This window comes from Canis lupus, chromosome 4 (genome assembly GCF_003254725.2).
Source record: "Canis lupus dingo isolate Sandy chromosome 4, ASM325472v2, whole genome shotgun sequence".
In the NCBI taxonomy this organism is placed as follows: domain Eukaryota; kingdom Metazoa; phylum Chordata; class Mammalia; order Carnivora; family Canidae; genus Canis; species Canis lupus.
In genome coordinates, this window is record NC_064246.1 from 23292951 (window position 1) to 23309483 (window position 16533).

General features: G+C 51.0%; 1 protein-coding gene and 1 long non-coding RNA gene across 2 annotated transcripts; one reads left to right on the forward strand and one right to left on the reverse strand.

Annotated features, from left to right (window-relative positions):
• Nucleotides 1-3321: 3321 nt before the first annotated feature.
• LOC112651536 (uncharacterized) lies at nucleotides 3322-5306 on the reverse strand. Its single transcript, XR_003130852.3, has 2 exons — nucleotides 4743-5306; nucleotides 3322-4352 (listed from the first exon to the last, which is right to left on the reverse strand). It is a non-coding gene; the product is annotated as an uncharacterized LOC112651536 (long non-coding RNA).
• A 32-nt stretch (nucleotides 5307-5338) lies between these two features.
• On the forward strand, nucleotides 5339-7464 carry DDIT4 (DNA damage inducible transcript 4). Its single transcript, XM_025434838.3, has 3 exons — nucleotides 5339-5498; nucleotides 5622-5880; nucleotides 6167-7464. The coding sequence occupies exons 2-3, from the start codon at nucleotides 5682-5684 to the stop codon at nucleotides 6658-6660; spliced, it is 693 nt and encodes a 230-aa protein (XP_025290623.1). The 5' UTR covers nucleotides 5339-5498; nucleotides 5622-5681; the 3' UTR covers nucleotides 6661-7464.
• The last annotated feature ends 9069 nt before the right edge of the window (nucleotides 7465-16533 follow it).

Sequence of the window (16533 nt, forward strand, 5' to 3'; positions counted from 1 at the left end):
CCCTTTGAGAGGCTGGACAGCCAACCTAGTGTTCCTTCGAGGACCTACCTTTCTTTCTGAGAGGTCAGCAGACATCTCAACTAAAACAGAGCATGAAGGGTGCCTGGCTGGCTCAGTCAGTAGAGCAAGTGACTCTTGATCTCGCAGTTGTGGGTTTGAGCCCCACACTGAGCGTAGAGATTGCTTAAAATATCAAATCTTAAACAACAACAAAAAAAATCTCCCAGAGAACTGTTGTACAAAAGGGCCCCTTGCAGACCTACCAAATCAAAATGGGGGTTGAGGAGGTGGGAATCTATGGTTACAAACTCCTCAGGTGATTCTAATTGTAAGTTGGGCTTGAAAGTCATCGATTAAAATGGCTGGACTCTCACTCTGGGCCTCAATTTCTTCATCTGTAGAATGGCACTATCTTCATTCCTCAGGGTGTAAGTAGAAAATACGGCTTTAAAACATTTTCTTCCAAAGCCCACACAATACAATGTATTGTTAGTATTTCCATTTTACAAGTAGCTCCATTTGCAAAAAGATTCCCCACTGAGTTTTTCTGTCTCCCTTCTACAGCACAATCAAAATCCTATCTGAAGCCCTGGGCTGTCAACAGCTTTACACAACCCTCCTAGTAAACCAGGTGCATTATGATCTTGCTATTTTGACAAAGTTGTTTGTTGTTTTTCAAGTAAAAAAGCCACAGAAGTCCTGGGAACACTTTTGCTGGCTGCATTGTCCCCACCTCCTACCACACCACTCCACCCTCTCCCCACTGCCCTGACCAACTGGCTCCTCCTGCCACCTCCACTACCCTCAATGAGATGTTTCCAAAGAACTGCGAAAGCGCCCAAGCACAACCTTGCAGGCAAGCTCGTTGGCCTTCAGGGGTTCCCATCTTGAATTTTAGGGCTCCCACCCCAAGATCTGGTTTAACTCCCCAAACTTGACTGGGGTGATTTGCCAGACTGAGGCCCTGGGAACCATGTGCTGGACAGGGAGAGGCAGAAGGCCAGGAGCGAGTGCTCATTGACTTTCAGTTGCAGGCTGTGGTGGGTCCAGGTCCCTTGGGAACAGAGCAGAGCCCAGGAAGAGGCAGTGTCTGCGTGGTCAGGGCCCTGGCCACAGAGATTGGGACATGGGGCCTGGTTACTAGCTCCAGAGGCCTGAGTCATTCAGGACGTGACACTAGGCCACTCCTGCTCAAGATTTCAGCCAGTCTCCCCACCGGGGTTGTCTTGATGCCAATTCCATGTTGCACATTGTGTCTATGTGAGCAGTAATCCCTAGAGCACAATTCCCCAGAAGACATATGCAAATGCACGGGTCTGAATGGGAATGGTGCCCTCTGGAGTTGTGCAAAAGAGTAGCCCTGCTCCAATAGTATTTTTAGGAGAATGACTGTGGGCTTGGGTCTGGGGTCTCCTTTGGGATAATAAAGATGTTTTGGAATCAGAGGTGGTGGTGGCACAACATGGGGACTGTACTGAATGTTATTGAATTGTTCACTTTTTTTTTTTTTAAGTTTTTTTTTTTAATTTTTATTTATTTATGATAGTCACACAGAGAGAGAGAGAGAGAGGCAGAGACACAGGCAGAGGGAGAAGCAGGCTCCATGCACCGAGAGCCCGACGTGGGATTCGATCCCGGGTCTCCAGGATCGCGCCCTGGGCCAAAGGCAGGCGCCAAACCGCTGCGCCACCCAGGGATCCCTGAATTGTTCACTTTAACATTAACTTTATATGTGAATTTTATCTCAAAAAATGTTCTTAAAAGTATTCGGAGGCATGTGAAGGTGGAGTACTAAGTACTTTAAAAGATTCCCCACGGGATCCCTGGGTGGCGCAGCGGTTTGGCGCCTGCCTTTGGCCCAGGGCGCCATCCGGGAGACCCTAGATCGAATCCCACATCGGGCTCCCGGTGCATGGAGCCTGCTTCTCCCTCTGCCTGTGTCTCTGCCTCTCTCTCTCTCTCTCTGTGACTATCATAAATAAATAAAAAAAAAAAATTAAAAAAATAAAATAAAATAAAAGATTCCCCACTCCTGGGATGCCTGGGTGGCTCAGGGACTAAGCGTCTGCCCTCAGCCCGGGATGTGATCTTTGGGTCCTGGAATGGAGTCCTGCATCGGACTCCCAGCATGGGGTCTGCTTCTGTCTCTGCCTGTGTCTCTGCCTCTCTCTCTCTCTCTCTCTCTCTGTGTCTCTCATGAATAAATAAATACAAATCTTTAAGAAAAAAAAAAGATTACCCACTCCCAGCCCCGAGTTGAGGGCGGGTGGGCAGGAAAGGTTCAGATACACCTAAGGCTCTTGGTAGCCCTTGCCAGAAGGGGAATAGAAAGGTAGCATCCAGGTCTTCCAAAGGCCCACCCAAGAGGCCCACCTAGATCCTGGGTATCTAGATGTAGGTCTGTAATTCTGGGAAAATTCACCTTCTTGCTTTATTCATTCATCTGTTCATCCGAGGAATATTCACTGGGCCTTTACTATGTGCTGTCCACTGGAAGTTAAGCTCATAGTCCAATGGGAAGAGTAAAGTGGAAATAGTAACAGAGATATGCACAGGGTATAAGGATGACATGACATGAGGAGGGGCACCTAAGGGATGGGAAGGTTCAGGTGGGTGTGCTGGGGAAGGCTTCTCGGAGGCAGAGATGCCAGAGCTGGGTCTCCACGGCTGCAGGCAGGACATGTTCAGGCAAGTCTGACCTGCAGCCAGCTTAGGCCAAAGGGGAGTAGTAGGGAAAGAGAAGCACACCAAAGGCAGGGTTTATAGGATCTCTGAGGTCTCTGAAGAGGCCTGGCTCAGAGGCTAGAGACAGAGCTGCCTCCTCCTTAGGAGCTTCCCCAATTTTAGGTGTTTCCCACCTTCCCCATCTGCTTCAATGTGGGAAGGGGTGTGTGAGGTGGTAATGAAGTCTTTCCAGCCCCAGCCAGGTGGAAGGGATCCCATCCTTCAACTCACACTACGAAACAATGCCCTTCACCCTGACTCCACAGAGTGGCTAACAGTTAAGAAATCCCTTGTCTAGGTCCAAAGGTTCTCCTGGCAGACAATGGTATGGGGCTTTGCCCCCTCCTTCACAGAGGTGAAGAGTGTCAGGGGGAAGGCTGTTTAGAGCCTTTCCAGACAGACCTCAGCCAGGTCTCCTAGCAGGTGACTTTATCCTCATCCTGTAGCCCACTCCCTCCTGCTCTGGGAAAAACCTCCAGGGTTAAAGCTGCTGGTCTTTTTTTCCATCGCTTTTTAAAAACACAATGAGACAACATTAATGGACTTATTTTGAAAAGAAACAAAATTACTCAGTGCCCATTAACACAGCCCTTCTCATTTGGGAAAAAATGGTTTTATTAACAGAATGAGACAGTGAATAAAAGAAAGGTGCTTAGCACACTACTTCATGATGGTGTTTATTGAATATGAACGCTTCCTAGAGAACTTAGCTCTCCACACTGGCTCTGGATTCTTTTGCTTATGAATATCCACTTTTTAAAAAAAAACCTTCTATTTTTCTTAGTATGCCACTGAAATATTTCCTTTTTTTATTTTTGCCAGAGAGAGAGAAGCAAAAGAAAAACACCCAAAATCTATCTCCTGTCTCGGGTGTCCCCAGCCCAGTTGGCTTGGTGGGAAAAGCCAACGGTACTGTGACAGATTCATTCCCTGATCTTCTGTTCCCCTGACAAAAAGACACATCTCTCGGATCACCTCACCTAAGTAAAGGGTGATTTCAAAAGAATGTCATCTGCCACCAGCCCTCCAAGCACTTCTCCTAACCGCCCTGACCCTGGGGTCTTTAAGGCTCCCAGCAAGTGACTGGAGCTGAGGACAGGAAGAAAGGGCCAGTGTTCCAGGCCTTCAGTGCCCCAGCAGCTAAGAGGCTATCTCACTGGGCAGCAGTCTTAACGCTATCTTCTAATCTGATTCCCCTCATTTTTTTATCCATAAATGTGTCTCCAGAGGCGGTTCTCCCATCTGGAAAATGGGGATGGGGTGCTGGGCTTGAATTCTCGTCCTTTCTAGCTCAGGTCGTGGTTTGTTCGAAAGGCCCAAGGGTCAGCTTTTTTTTTTTTTTTTTAATTAAGAGGGGGTGGGGATGGCAGGGGCCCGACCTCCAGCAAGTGTCATCTGTCACGTGCAAGCCCGCCCCCCCGAGGCGAGGCCCGCTGGTCGGATCTGGTTAGGCTCTTAGTGTGGGAGCGTCTGATGTAAATTTGGTTCCCTCTTCTATCCGGATCCCAGTGTCCCGTAGTGATAAGCATTTAAAGACGTAAAGGTCGAGTCGTCCGGGCCTCCTCCCACCCTCAGCAATCATTTTGTCTGGGAGCACCGCCGGCAGGCCAGATTTCCTGTGGCACCGCCTGAATGACGAAACACGGGATGGCCATTGCACTCCCGGACTTTTCCGGAGATCTAGGTCCTTGGTCCTGATGCAACTCCCCGGGTCTTTTACACAAAGCACGCTGAAGGGAGGGGCGCTAGGACCCGGCAGACGCCCGGGACTCGCCCGCACGGCCGGCGGGGGTGCCTCCCCCGCAGAGCGGTCGGTTTGTAGGACCCGCTGAAGGTCCGTGTGTCCGTCTGGTTTGGGTGCCCGTTCTCCACCCCAAGTCTAGGCGCTAGGAACCCGAGCCCAACATCCCTGTCCCAGCCACCATCCCCAAGCCCTCTCCTTGGAAGCATTTGGGGACGGGGGGCAGGCGGGGCACGGGCCTCCCCCATTAATCCACCCCCTGGGGCTGCAGAGTTACCAGGCGGGTGGGGCTGCAAGGAGGACCGGGCTCGGCGTCCCGAGCTGCCCCGGCTGGACCCGGACCCCACCCCCACTTTCGACCCTCTGCAAGGCCGGGTTGGCGTGGGGTACGTGCGCGAGGGCCTGCCGGGTTAACGTCTGCTCCCCGCGCCCGAGCATCCACCGAGCGCTTACTAGAGCCCGCAGCTGCAGGCCCCCGGACGCGGGGGCAGCCGTTCTCCCGGCCCGCCGCCCCCCGGCAGGCTCCCCCGGCTGTCCCCCGGCTCGGTCACGGCTACCCCCTCCCCCAGCAACAGGACCCTATAATAAACAAGTCTTTCCTTGATCCTCCCCTGCCGCGAGCGCCCTCGGGGACCTTGGCAGCTGCAGCCGCCGCGGATCCCTTCCAGAAAGGGGGCGTGGCTGCGGCTCGGGGTTCGGCCGGGAGCGTTCTGGGGCTCAGCGGGGGCGGGGCCAGGCCGCTGTCACCGGGCAGGAGAGAACGTTGCGAACGTGCGCCCCGAGCCCATTGGCTGAGGGGAGCCACACTCCCGGGCCGGGATTGGGCCGCGGCGCCGAGGGGGCGTGGCCTCCCCGCACTAGTCCTTATAGGCCTCTCGGCCCGGGTGCTAGGGACCGCGGCTGGCCGAGGGGGAGGTGCGGGTGGGTGGAAGGGACAGGCCTGGGCGGCGCTCGGGGGTTGGGACCAGTTCGCGCACCCATTCAAGCGGCAGGACGCACTTGTCCTAGCAGTTCTCGCCGACGGAGCTAGCTGGTAAGTGTCCCTTTGTGTGTGCCGGTCCCTCGGTGGGAAGGCCTCGGCCCTGCGGGTCCCGGGGCTCTGAGGCTGGTCCAGCCCCCAGCCTGACGCCGGGTCCGTGCCCCTCGTGTCTTACAGCGTTTTCTGCGGTCCCGCATCCGGAGCGTCTCTGCAAACGCCCTGGCGGCCGTCCCCATCATGCCTAGCCTTTGGGATCGCTTCTCGTCGTCGTCCTCCTCCTCGTCGTCCTTGCCCCGAACCCCCACCCCCGATCAGCCGCCGCGCTCAGCCTGGGGGTCGGCGGCCCGGGAAGAGGGGCTTGGCCGCTGCGCGAGCCTGGAGAGCTCGGACTGCGAGTCCCTGGACAGCAGCAACAGTGGCTTCGGGCCGGAGGAAGGTAAGCCGTGGGCCGGGACCGGGCTCGGGCTCGACTCGAGGGGGGCCGGGGAGGTGGGAAGGCCCCGCTCTGGAAGGGGTCAGCGCCGCCTTGGCTCCTACCCCGTCGGAGCCCTGGTTGCGGACGGGCGGGCGGCGGGCTGGAGGACGGGGACTGGAGCTTGGGGGCCGGGTGCGGGGCAGCGACGGAGGCAGGAGGGGGCCGGGGTGCTGCTCTCTTAACGGAGCAGCACCTCCCCCTTTTGGAGCTGCTCTCACAGCCCTCTCGCGTGCGCTCTCCCTTGCAGACTCGGCGTACCTGGATGGGGTGTCCCTGCCCGACTTCGAGCTGCTCAGCGACCCCGAGGATGAGCACTTGTGTGCCAACCTGATGCAGCTGCTGCAGGAGAGCCTGTCCCAGGCGCGGCTGGGCTCGCGGCGCCCTGCGCGCCTGCTGATGCCCGGCCAGCTGGTGAGCCAGGTGGGCAAGGAGCTGCTGCGCCTGGCCTACAGCGAGCCGTGCGGCCTGCGGGGGGCGCTGCTGGACGTCTGCGTAGAGCAAGGCAAGAGCTGCCATAACGTCGGCCAGCTGGCCCTCGACCCCAGCCTGGTGCCCACCTTCCAGCTGACCCTCGTGCTGCGCCTGGACTCCCGCCTCTGGCCCAAGATCCAGGGGCTGTTCAGCTCCGCCAACTCGTCGTTCGTCCCCGGCTTCAGCCAGTCCCTGACGCTGAGCACGGGCTTCCGAGTCATCAAGAAGAAGCTGTACAGCTCGGAGCAGCTGCTCATCGAGGAGTGTTGAACTCGGGTCCGGGGGGTGCCGACCCTGTCCCCACGGCAGGGACGACTGAACTTTTGAGGTGGACATGGGCACGCAGGAGCCGAGGGACTGAGGCCTATCGTTTGAAAACTGACGACAGCCACCTGAGGGGAGGAGGGTGGAGGTGGTGGGGCACATCGCGTTTCCATGGAAGCTCCCAGAGATGTGCAGGTGGCTCCCAGCTGGGGGTATGTGCCCCTCAGTACTGTAGCATGAAACAAAGGCCTAGGGGCCAACCGGGCTTCTGGCTGGATCTGTATGTAGCATGTACTTTATTATTTTTATTGTTACTGACAGTTAAGAGGACAGTGGTGTGACAGAGCCAGGTGAGCAGCTGGGCTGCACTGGCCTTTGCAAGGGGGTGTGTGCTCCTGGTAGCGGCCCTGGTGGGAGGGGGGAGGTCAAGGTAGTTTGTGTATTTCATGGTCTCAAGGGGCCAGATGTGTTCTTTGTTTTTGTATCTTTTGTTTTGTTTTTTGATCAGAGCTTCACTACTGACCTGTCCTAGGCAGCTATCTTACAGACGCATGAATGTAAGAGGAGGAAGGGGTGGGTGTTGGGATCACTTGGGGATCTTTGACACTTGAAGAAAAAAATACACCTGGGAGCTGCGTTTGCCCATCCCCCAATGTGTGCTGAGGAGTTGAGCTGTGAGGGGATGGGGCTGAGTGGGGTGGGGGCTGGAACCCCTCCCCCCCAAGGAGTGCCATCTGGGTCTTCCATCTAGAACTGTTTACATGAAGATACTCGCTGTTCATGAATACACTTGATGTTCAAGTATTAAGACCTATGCAATATTTTTTACTTTTCTAATAAAAAAAAAGTGTTTGTTAAAATGGTTGAGTCTTCTCGAGTGCTGTGAAATAAAAGGAGGGGGGATGGGTGCTGGTAAGAGGCAAGTTTCATCAGACTCAGGTCCACCTGTGTGTTTCTGTGTCCTTTTCCGGGGCTGCCTGCCAGCCTGGTAATGGAGGTATGTGGATTGTGTGCTGCCTGTGCCAAGAACCCTGGCGCCCTTGGCTCTGTGCGGGCTGATGCTACCAGGGGAAAGCACTGGAAAGCCCTGGAAGGTGAAGAGTGAGTCAGACCTCCCACTGAGCCCGAGTCCCAGTAGGGAGAGCTCACCTGGTTGCCCTAGGTTGGAAGGTCTGGCTACAGGGCTCCCTGAGCCCAAGGCATTCATAGGAACTAGATGGACTAGAAGAGACTTTTCTTTCTTTCTGCGAATAAAAGTCACAGTTCCACCTGTCATGCAGTCATGAAAATGACAAAATTGGTCTCTGAATGGCAAAGACTAAGGAGCAGGAGTACCAAGAAATGGAGTTAGTCCCAGCCTCTTACTAGACAAGGAATCTTGGGCTCCCAGGAGCATGACCTGCTACTGGGAGGAGGAGGTGTGGCCCTGGCAGGTGCAGAATGAACAACACACACACAAACACACGCAGAGCAAGGGGACCGCAGGCCCGCCTGCATGGATTCCTTGGGTGACTTGGACTCATTGTGCTCTCTGGGCCCCAATTTCCTTATCAGTGGAGCTGGGGTTGGGCCAGATGAAGGCCAAGGCCCTTCCACTTCTCCCTCCCTGTGCCCGTCGGGGGAGGGCAGATCTCCCACTCTGGCCTTTGGAGAGCTGTTATCTCCCTTGTTTCTCTTCCTGGTCCCAGGCAGGTCCTGTTTACCCAACGTTACAACAGTAGTTCTTCCCCTTGAGTGTGTGGGGCCCGGGTTAAAATGCAGATCTCTGGGCTCGGGCAGAGATTCTGGCTGTGTCCCCCTTGGGGCAGGGCCCCAGGAATCTGCATTTCCCCCCAGCAGTACTGACACTGGGTCCGAAACTTGGCTGGTTTCGAAGACTTGCATCTCTTTGGTGGAACTGAGTGAACTGCTCCCCAAAATGAATGCACTTGGGTTAGAACTAGATGTGAAAATGCTGATAATAAATGAGAAGGTGCCCAGAGCAGTTTTAGGGGAGCCCTCACCCTCATTTTCTAAGCACGTCCTCCTAATAGGCACCCTGTGAGGGCTGGGTGGGACGCGGGTTAGTAATGTTTCACAGGCTAGTAAACACAGGCCCCAGGCCTTGAACGACCATCTTCTGATGGTGGCTGATCTTGTCCACTCTCAGCCCCATCAGGAGGGTGGGAGCTGGGGGTGAAGGGTGCTCAGCCTCTGGGGAGCCTCTGGGCACACTTCCTCGGGAATTAAGGTCGGCACCAACGCTCACAGCTGTATGTCTGTTGCCCCAAAAGAAGAGTGAGGGAAACAACCATGTCAAGCTCCAAGATCGTCTTGTTGGTATTTAGAGGCAAGAACTGGAGGGCAGGGTAAGCATGATCTCCTCTCCAAGACCGCAGGCCGTGAGCACACTTGGCTCCTTTTCTTAGATGGTCAGACGAGGCCAGAGGAAAGCTTGGACTCCCAAGAGAGCACCGCTGAGTCGCCATCTCCTGACCAGACTGACTTTCCTCATCACCAAGCTTGAAAATGTCCCCCAGGAGGGCAGAAAGGCCCCCGGGTGTTGGGGCCAGGGGTAGCTGGCCGCCTCCTAAGATGCGGCAGGGAGCTCTGTCTCAGGTATTGGGCTCTTGAAGAGAAGACAGGAAGATAGGAAAGCCTCCTTTGCTGCTTAGACTGAAAGCTAATGAAACTTACAGACTTACAGATAAAACCCAGCTTTGGAAAATGCTTCCAGAAATTGTTCCCTTTGGCTTACAAACTTTGTACTGACCACTTCTTTTATTTCTATTTTCCAACTCATGAGGATACTACTCTAGAACCTACAATAGCTCCCTCTTGTCAAATTCCACTGTCTGCCTTTCAAGACCTTTGCTACTGGGCCCTACTTGCCCTATCCAGGCTGATGGCCCCCCATACCCTCTACAACTCCCCCTCTTTAGGTACAGGTCAAGATGGACTGTGCCCTTCTCTCATCCCAGATTTTGGTGATTCTAGTGCCCTTTACCAAGGATGTCATCCCTCTGTTCTGTCTGCAAACCCTTCCCTTCCTTTAAGACCCAGAGTGAGGGGCACCTGGGTGGCTCAGTGGTTGAGTGGCTGCCTTTGGCTCAGGTTGTGATCCCAACGTCCTGGGATCGAGTTCCGCATCAGGCTCCCCACAGGGAGCCTGCTTCTCCCTCTGCCTATGTCTTTGCCCCTCTCTGTGTGTCTCTCATGAATAAATAAATAAAATCTTAAAAAAAAAAAAAAGACCCAGAACGAGCTCTAACCCTTTTAGGATTCCCTTCTGCCTCCTCCTGCCTCCTCCTTCACAATCATAGTGTTGAAAAGTCAGCAGTTTTCTGATCTCACTGTATGCATTTGTTTCATATCCCTCAGTTCTGTGGGATACCCCTGGGTTCCCCTCAGGCCCTGGCTGGCTGACGGCTTGATTGTGCTCCTCTTCTTGGGCTCAAACCACACAAGACACCCCCCCCACCCCCACCCCCCGCCAATCCCCAACCAGTCTCAAACTCTCAGGCTAAGGAGACAGGAGGGCAGGGTAGAAACGCCTCATTGTTTAATCATGCCTGCTGCCCAGTTTAAAGGAACAGTAAAGGCGAAGGTCCTGGAAGGGAGGCAGTGTCCCTAGTGGTACAGGCCACCATGCTGTGGTGAAATCTGGGTTCGAATCCTGACTCAGACCTTTTTTTAGCCAGTGACCTAGAGGAAGTCACTTGGAGTTACCTCATCTGTAAAACAAGGATAATAGTGAAGGAACTTGTATATAGAGTCATAACTGGGCCCCACCGTGGGCAGAGGAAGCCAGTGGTTGCACAAGAGATGCAGGCCCAAGCTGTGGTGGAGATGGCTGCATAGTAAGCACCCTGTAGTAGGGATCACCTTTGACCTCCTTCCCACCTGGTCCTGCTTTCATCTAACATCTTTTCAAAAGTCACCATCTTAACAAGAGTCATGTCAACACACAACGTTAATACATTCTTGTAAAAAACATCCTTTGGGGGGCATCTGGCTGGCTAAGTGAGTACAGCGTGTGACTCTTGATCTCAAGGTAGTGAGTTCGAGGCCCACACTGGGGGTAGAGATTACTTAAAAATAAAATCTTGGGGTGCCTGGGGGGCTTAGTTGGTTAAGTGTCTGACTCTTGATTTCGGCTCAGGTCATGATCATTCAGGATCATGGGATGGAGCCCTGCGTTGGGCCCTGCATCGGGCTCTGCACTGGGCATGGAGCCTGCTTAAGATTCTCTCCTCTCCCTCTGCCCCTCCTCATGCAAGCTTGCTCTTTCCCTCTCTCAAAAAAATTTAAATCTTAAACAAACAAAATCATCATTTGGGAGTAATGTGCTTATTAGACAGCTGCACCTCTAAGCTGTGTCTTCTAAGCCTGGCACATATTGCACACCCCATGTTAGATTCCTTTACTTCTACCTCACTGTAAAGAAGGAAACACAAAGGCCTAGAGTGGCTCAGTGAGCAAGGCTGCAGGGCTAAGCTCGGAAGTGTGGCCTCCTACTTCCGGGGCCTTCCACTCATTGCCCTGAACCCTCCCTGGCTCCCAGCTGGTGGGTGTCCCAGCTGGTGGGTGTCTGGTGGGTGTCCAGCAGCAGGCTGAGGAAACATGAAGCACAGAAACCAGGCCCAATTGTTACAGGACTCTGTCCTTATCCTGAAAGGGGGGCCCTTTATGAAAGAATCACAAGTTATTAAACTGTCTATTAAACTCCGACACAACCATGCATGGAGTCTCCATCTTGCTCTCATGCATGAGCTGTGCACGGAAACATCTGTGGCCATGTGGTACTGACGGCTCTGAAGGCAGACTCTGATGGGGTGCCATTTCATTACTGCATTCACTCATTCAACCTATATCTAACTAGGTGGCTCTGTGGGACTGCAAGAGAAAGCCAAAATAAGTGGGAACCCGTAAGGAGCAGACATCCCCCCCCATGAGTGTACACGCACACACACACACACATATACACATTCCCACATAATCACACACATTTGCAGGGAACACTATGGGACATAAAGGCGAGAGCAAATAGGCACACGCCCAATTTTGTCTACCCCCTAACTTCCCAGGGAAAATTATCTAGCAACGTGGAACCATTAATGGACGCTTGGGTGGGGATCCCTGGGTGGCACAGAGGTTTAGCGCCTGCCTTTGGCCCAGGGCGTGATCCTGGAGACCCGGGATCGAATCCCACGTCGGGCTCCCGGTGCATGGAGCCTGCTTCTCCCTCTGCCTGTGTCTCTGCCTCTCTCTCTCTCTCTGTATGACTATCATAAATTAAAAAAAAAAAAAAAGTTAAAAAAAAAAAGGACGCTTGGGTGGCTCAATGGTTGAGCATTTGCCTTTGGCTCAGGTCATGATCCCGGGGTCCTGGGATCGAGCCTGCATCAGACTTTCTGTAGGAAGCCTGCTTCTCCCTCTGCCTATGTCTCTGCCTCTCTCTCTGTGCGTCTCTCATGAATAAATAAAACAAAAATCTAAAAAAAGAAATAAACTGTATACTTAAAAATTGGTGAATTTTATTGAATGTAAATTGTACCTTAATACCTGTATTTTCATTTGAAGAAAGTACATGTACACAAAAATTAATTCAAAGTGGATCATGGACATCAATGGAAGAGCTAAATGGAAAAGCTAGACCTTAAGGGTTTTAGAAGAAAATGTAGGAGTTAGTCTTTATGGTCTTGGATTAGACAATGATTTCTTAGGACACCAAAGTACAAGTGGTAGAAAAGAAGATTGGCAAGTTGGACTTTATAAATGTTAAAAACATTTGTGCTTCAAAGGACACAATCAGGGATCCCTGGGTGGCGCAGCGGTTTGGCGCCTGCCTTTGGCCCAGGGCGCGATCCTGGAGACCCGGGATCGAATCCTACGTCGGGCTCCCGGTGCATGGAGCCTGCTTCTCCCTCTGCCTGTGTCTCTGCCTCTCTCTCTGTGTGTGTGACTATCACAAATAAATAAAAATTAAAAAAAAAAAGGACACAATCAAGAGAGTAAAAAAACAACACGGGAGAAAATATTTTGCAAATCATATATATGATAAGTGATTTGCATCTAGAATATATAAAGAACTCTTTTTTTAAGAGGGGGGAGGGGCAGAGGAAGAGGGAGAGAGAATCTTAAGCAAGTTCCATGCCCAGCATGGAACCAGGTGTGGGCCTCCATCTCAGCTTGTGACCTGAGTCGAAATTAAGAGTTGGGTGCTTAACTGGGAAAGAGAAGCAGACTCCCCACTGAGCAGGGAGGCCTACACAGGGCTCAATCCCAGGACCCAGAGATTATGATCTGAGCCGAAGGCAGATGCTCAACCAACTGAGCCACCCAGGTGCCCCCCAAAACAACTTTATCGATATAATTTACACATTCTAAATATCACCCGTTAAAAGTATACAAATCAATGGTTTTTAGTATATTCAGAATAATGCAACTATCACTACAACCAATTTTACAATATTTTCATCACCCTCAAAAGAAACTGTCTATGAGCAGTCACCTCTACTAATCAACCACTAATCTACTTTTATCTCGATGATTTGTCTATTTTGGACATTTCGTACAAATGGAATCGGATAATGTGTGGTCTTTTGTGATCTCTTTCACTCAGGCTCATCCAAATTGTGGCATGTATCAGTACTACATTTCTTTTTTTTAAGATTATTTATTTATTTATTTGAGAGAGAGAGAAAGCAGAGAGTGGGCACATATGAGGAGGGGGTCGGGTGGGGGATGGGCAGAGGGAGAGGGAGAAGCAGACTCCTTGCTGAGCAGGGGGCCCTATGTGGAGCTTGATCCCAGGACCCTGGGATCATGGCCTGAGCTGAAGGCAGATGCTTAACTGACTGAGCCACCCAGGCGCCCCAGTACTACATTTCTTTTTACTAATGAACAGTATTCCATTGTGTTGGAGAGACCACATTTTGTTTATCCTTTCATCTGTTGATGGACATTTGGGTTGTTTCCACTTTGATTTTATGAATAATGCTGTTATGAACATTCACATATAAGTTTTTGTGTGGACATATTTTCATTTCTTTTGAGTGTATACCCAGAAGTGGAATTAATGGGTCACATGGTAACTCTGCATTTAACACTAGGAGGAGTTGCCAGGCTATTTTCCAGAGGGGCTGCACCATTTTAAAATCCCGGCAGGAATGTTTAAGGGCTCCCGTTTCTCCACATCCTTGCCTCTACCTGTTATTTTCCATCTCTGATTATAGCCGTTCTGGTGGTATGAAATAGCAACTCACCGTAGTGCTGATTTACATTTCCCTATTGACCAATAATGTTAAATATCTTTCCATAAATAGCTTTTAGGTCATTTGGACAACTTCTTTGGAGAAATGTCATTCAGGTTCTTTGCTTGTTTTTTGTTTTTTGTTTTTTTTTAAAGATTTTATTTATTTATTTATTCATGAGCGACACACAGAGAGGCAGAAACACAGGCAGAGGGAGAAGCAGACTCCATGCATGGACCCCGACGTGGGACTCGATTCCGGGACCCCAGGATCACACCCTAGGCCAAAGGCAGGTGCCAAACCACTGAGCCACCCAGGTGTCCCTCTTTGCTTGTTTTTTAGTTGAGTTGCAAGAGTTCTTTATAGGGAAGCCTCTCCCCAGAAGAGGGAGAGGGAGAGGGAGGGGAGAAGCAGACTCCCCACTGAGCAGGGAGCCTGATGCATAAATATGGTACATTTTTCACCTGGAGAAGAAAAACATAGAGAAGCCATGAGCATTTGGTTCAAATTTTATTTATCATCTGTCTCAGCCAGTAGAATGTTAACCTACGTGTTTTGTGTGCCTAAAACAGTGCCTGGCTCATAGAAAGGGTGAAAAGAACCATGACATCTCAGATCTGCTGTCTCCTGTGAGGCCCACTAGGACCCAATTCCCAACACTTCTTTTTTTAAAATTGTGGTAAAATACACATAACATAAAATTTACAATTTGAATAATTTTTTAAAGACTTTATTTATTTATGAGAAACAGAGAGAGAGAGAGAGGCAGAGACACAGGCAGAGGGAGAAGCAAGCTCCATGCAGGGAGCCCGATGTAGGACTCCATCCCGGGTCTCCAGGATCACACCCTGGGCTGAAGGCGGCGCTAAACTACTGAGCCACCAGGGCTGCCCCAATTTGAACAATTAAAAAAATATATTTTAAGTACAATCTATTCCCTCCAAAGTGAGGCTCAGACTCACGACCCCAAGATCAAGAGTTGCATGCTCCACCAAGGGAGCCAGCCAGGTGTCCCCCCTTTGAACCATTTTTAAGTGTACAGTTCAGTAGTGTTAAAAATATATTCATATTGTCATGCAACTGTTCTTCAGAAGTCTTTTATCTTGCATGACCAAAATTGTACACCCACTAAATAACAATACCACATGTCCCCCTCCTCCTAGCCCCTGAGAATCACCATTCTACCTTGTATCTCTATGAATCTGACTTTTCTAGATACGTCATATAAGTTGAATCACACAGTATTTGTCTTACTGTCCCTGTCTTACTTAACACAGTGTCTTCAAGATTCATTCAGGTTGTAGCAAATTTTCTATAGCCACAGTTTTCCTCCTTTTTTTTTTTTTTTTTTTTTTTTTAGTTTTCCTCCTTTTTAAGCTGAATACTACTCCACTGTATGTACATACTGCATTTGCTTGTCCTTCCATCCACCGATGGACACGTGGGTGGCTTCCATCTTTTAGCTACTGTGAATCATGCTGCTATGAACATGGGTGTACAAATACTTCTTTGAGACCCTGCTTTCATTTCTTTGAGGTATATACCTACAGGTGAGATTGCTAGATCAGATGGTAAGTCTATTTTTAATTTTTGAGGAATTGCCATATTGTTTTCAGCAGTGGCTCCACCATTTTACATTCCCACCGACAGTACACAGCACGTCCCGGCACTTTGATGCCTCTCCACACCCTAGTCCAATGACCCTGAGAGCCAAGTCCACTGCACCCATGCCTACAAGGTGGTAAGTGGTGAAGGGCTGGAGGAGGGCTAGGGATCTGCAATATTCTTTATGATCTAGCAAGTGGCAGGAAAGAGGGGTGAGCCTTCCTCCCTGAGGACATGAGGGTGGCCTTCTTCGTTCTCTTGCACCTCTGCTTTTCAGCCACACACTCAGATTCCTGTCCAAGCCCCTTCGGGGGTAGTCTGGGGGCCAGGGACAGAGCAGTGGAGCTGACTTGGGTTGGCACATCTCAAGAGACAGGAGAGAAACACATGCTCCTCTGGGGAGGAGGTTGAGATTGAGGCACCTGTCCCAGTGGCCCCCAACCCATTATGAAACTCCAAAATTTTTAGTTGGCTTTTGCCATCACTGATTGATTGGATATATGCCCTGTGATTTCACTACACTGTGAAGTGTATTTGTATTTTATTCACCAAAAATTGCATCTACATACATTAATTTACTTTTATTTTTAAAAGATTTGTATTTAATTTACTTGACAGTAAGAGTGAGAGAGCACAAGCTGGTGGGGGTGGGGTGGTGGAGCAAAGGAGAGGGAGAAGCAGGCTCCCCGCTGAGCAAGGAGCCCAGGATCTTGAGCTAAAAGGCAGGTGCTCAGCCAACTGAGCCACCCAGGTGCCCTGTATCTACATACATTTAAAAGCAGTGGGACAAATGTGGGCAAGACAGACTGTGGACACAGTCTATAGACAACATGAGGCCAGGCGGCGTTGGAACCTGCAAGCCCCTGGTGAGAACTTCAGGGCCTCATTCTAGCGCCTGGAGGTCAGCCGCTGCCCAAATGGGACTGACACCCTCCACCATTGGAGCTACGAGGAAGAGCAGGCTCAGGGTTAGAGAGGCTACAGAGTTCATATTTATAGCATGTTCCACATCTTTTTTTTTAAGATTTATTTATGTATT

Coding starts and splice junctions, on each gene's coding strand:
- DDIT4 (XM_025434838.3), top strand. CDS start 5,682: ATGCCTAGCCTTTGGGATCGCTTCTCGTCGTCGTCCTCCTCCTCGTCG. Junction 5,881..6,166: donor TGGCTTCGGGCCGGAGGAAG/GTAAGCCGTGGG, acceptor TCTCCCTTGCAG/ACTCGGCGTACCTGGATGGG.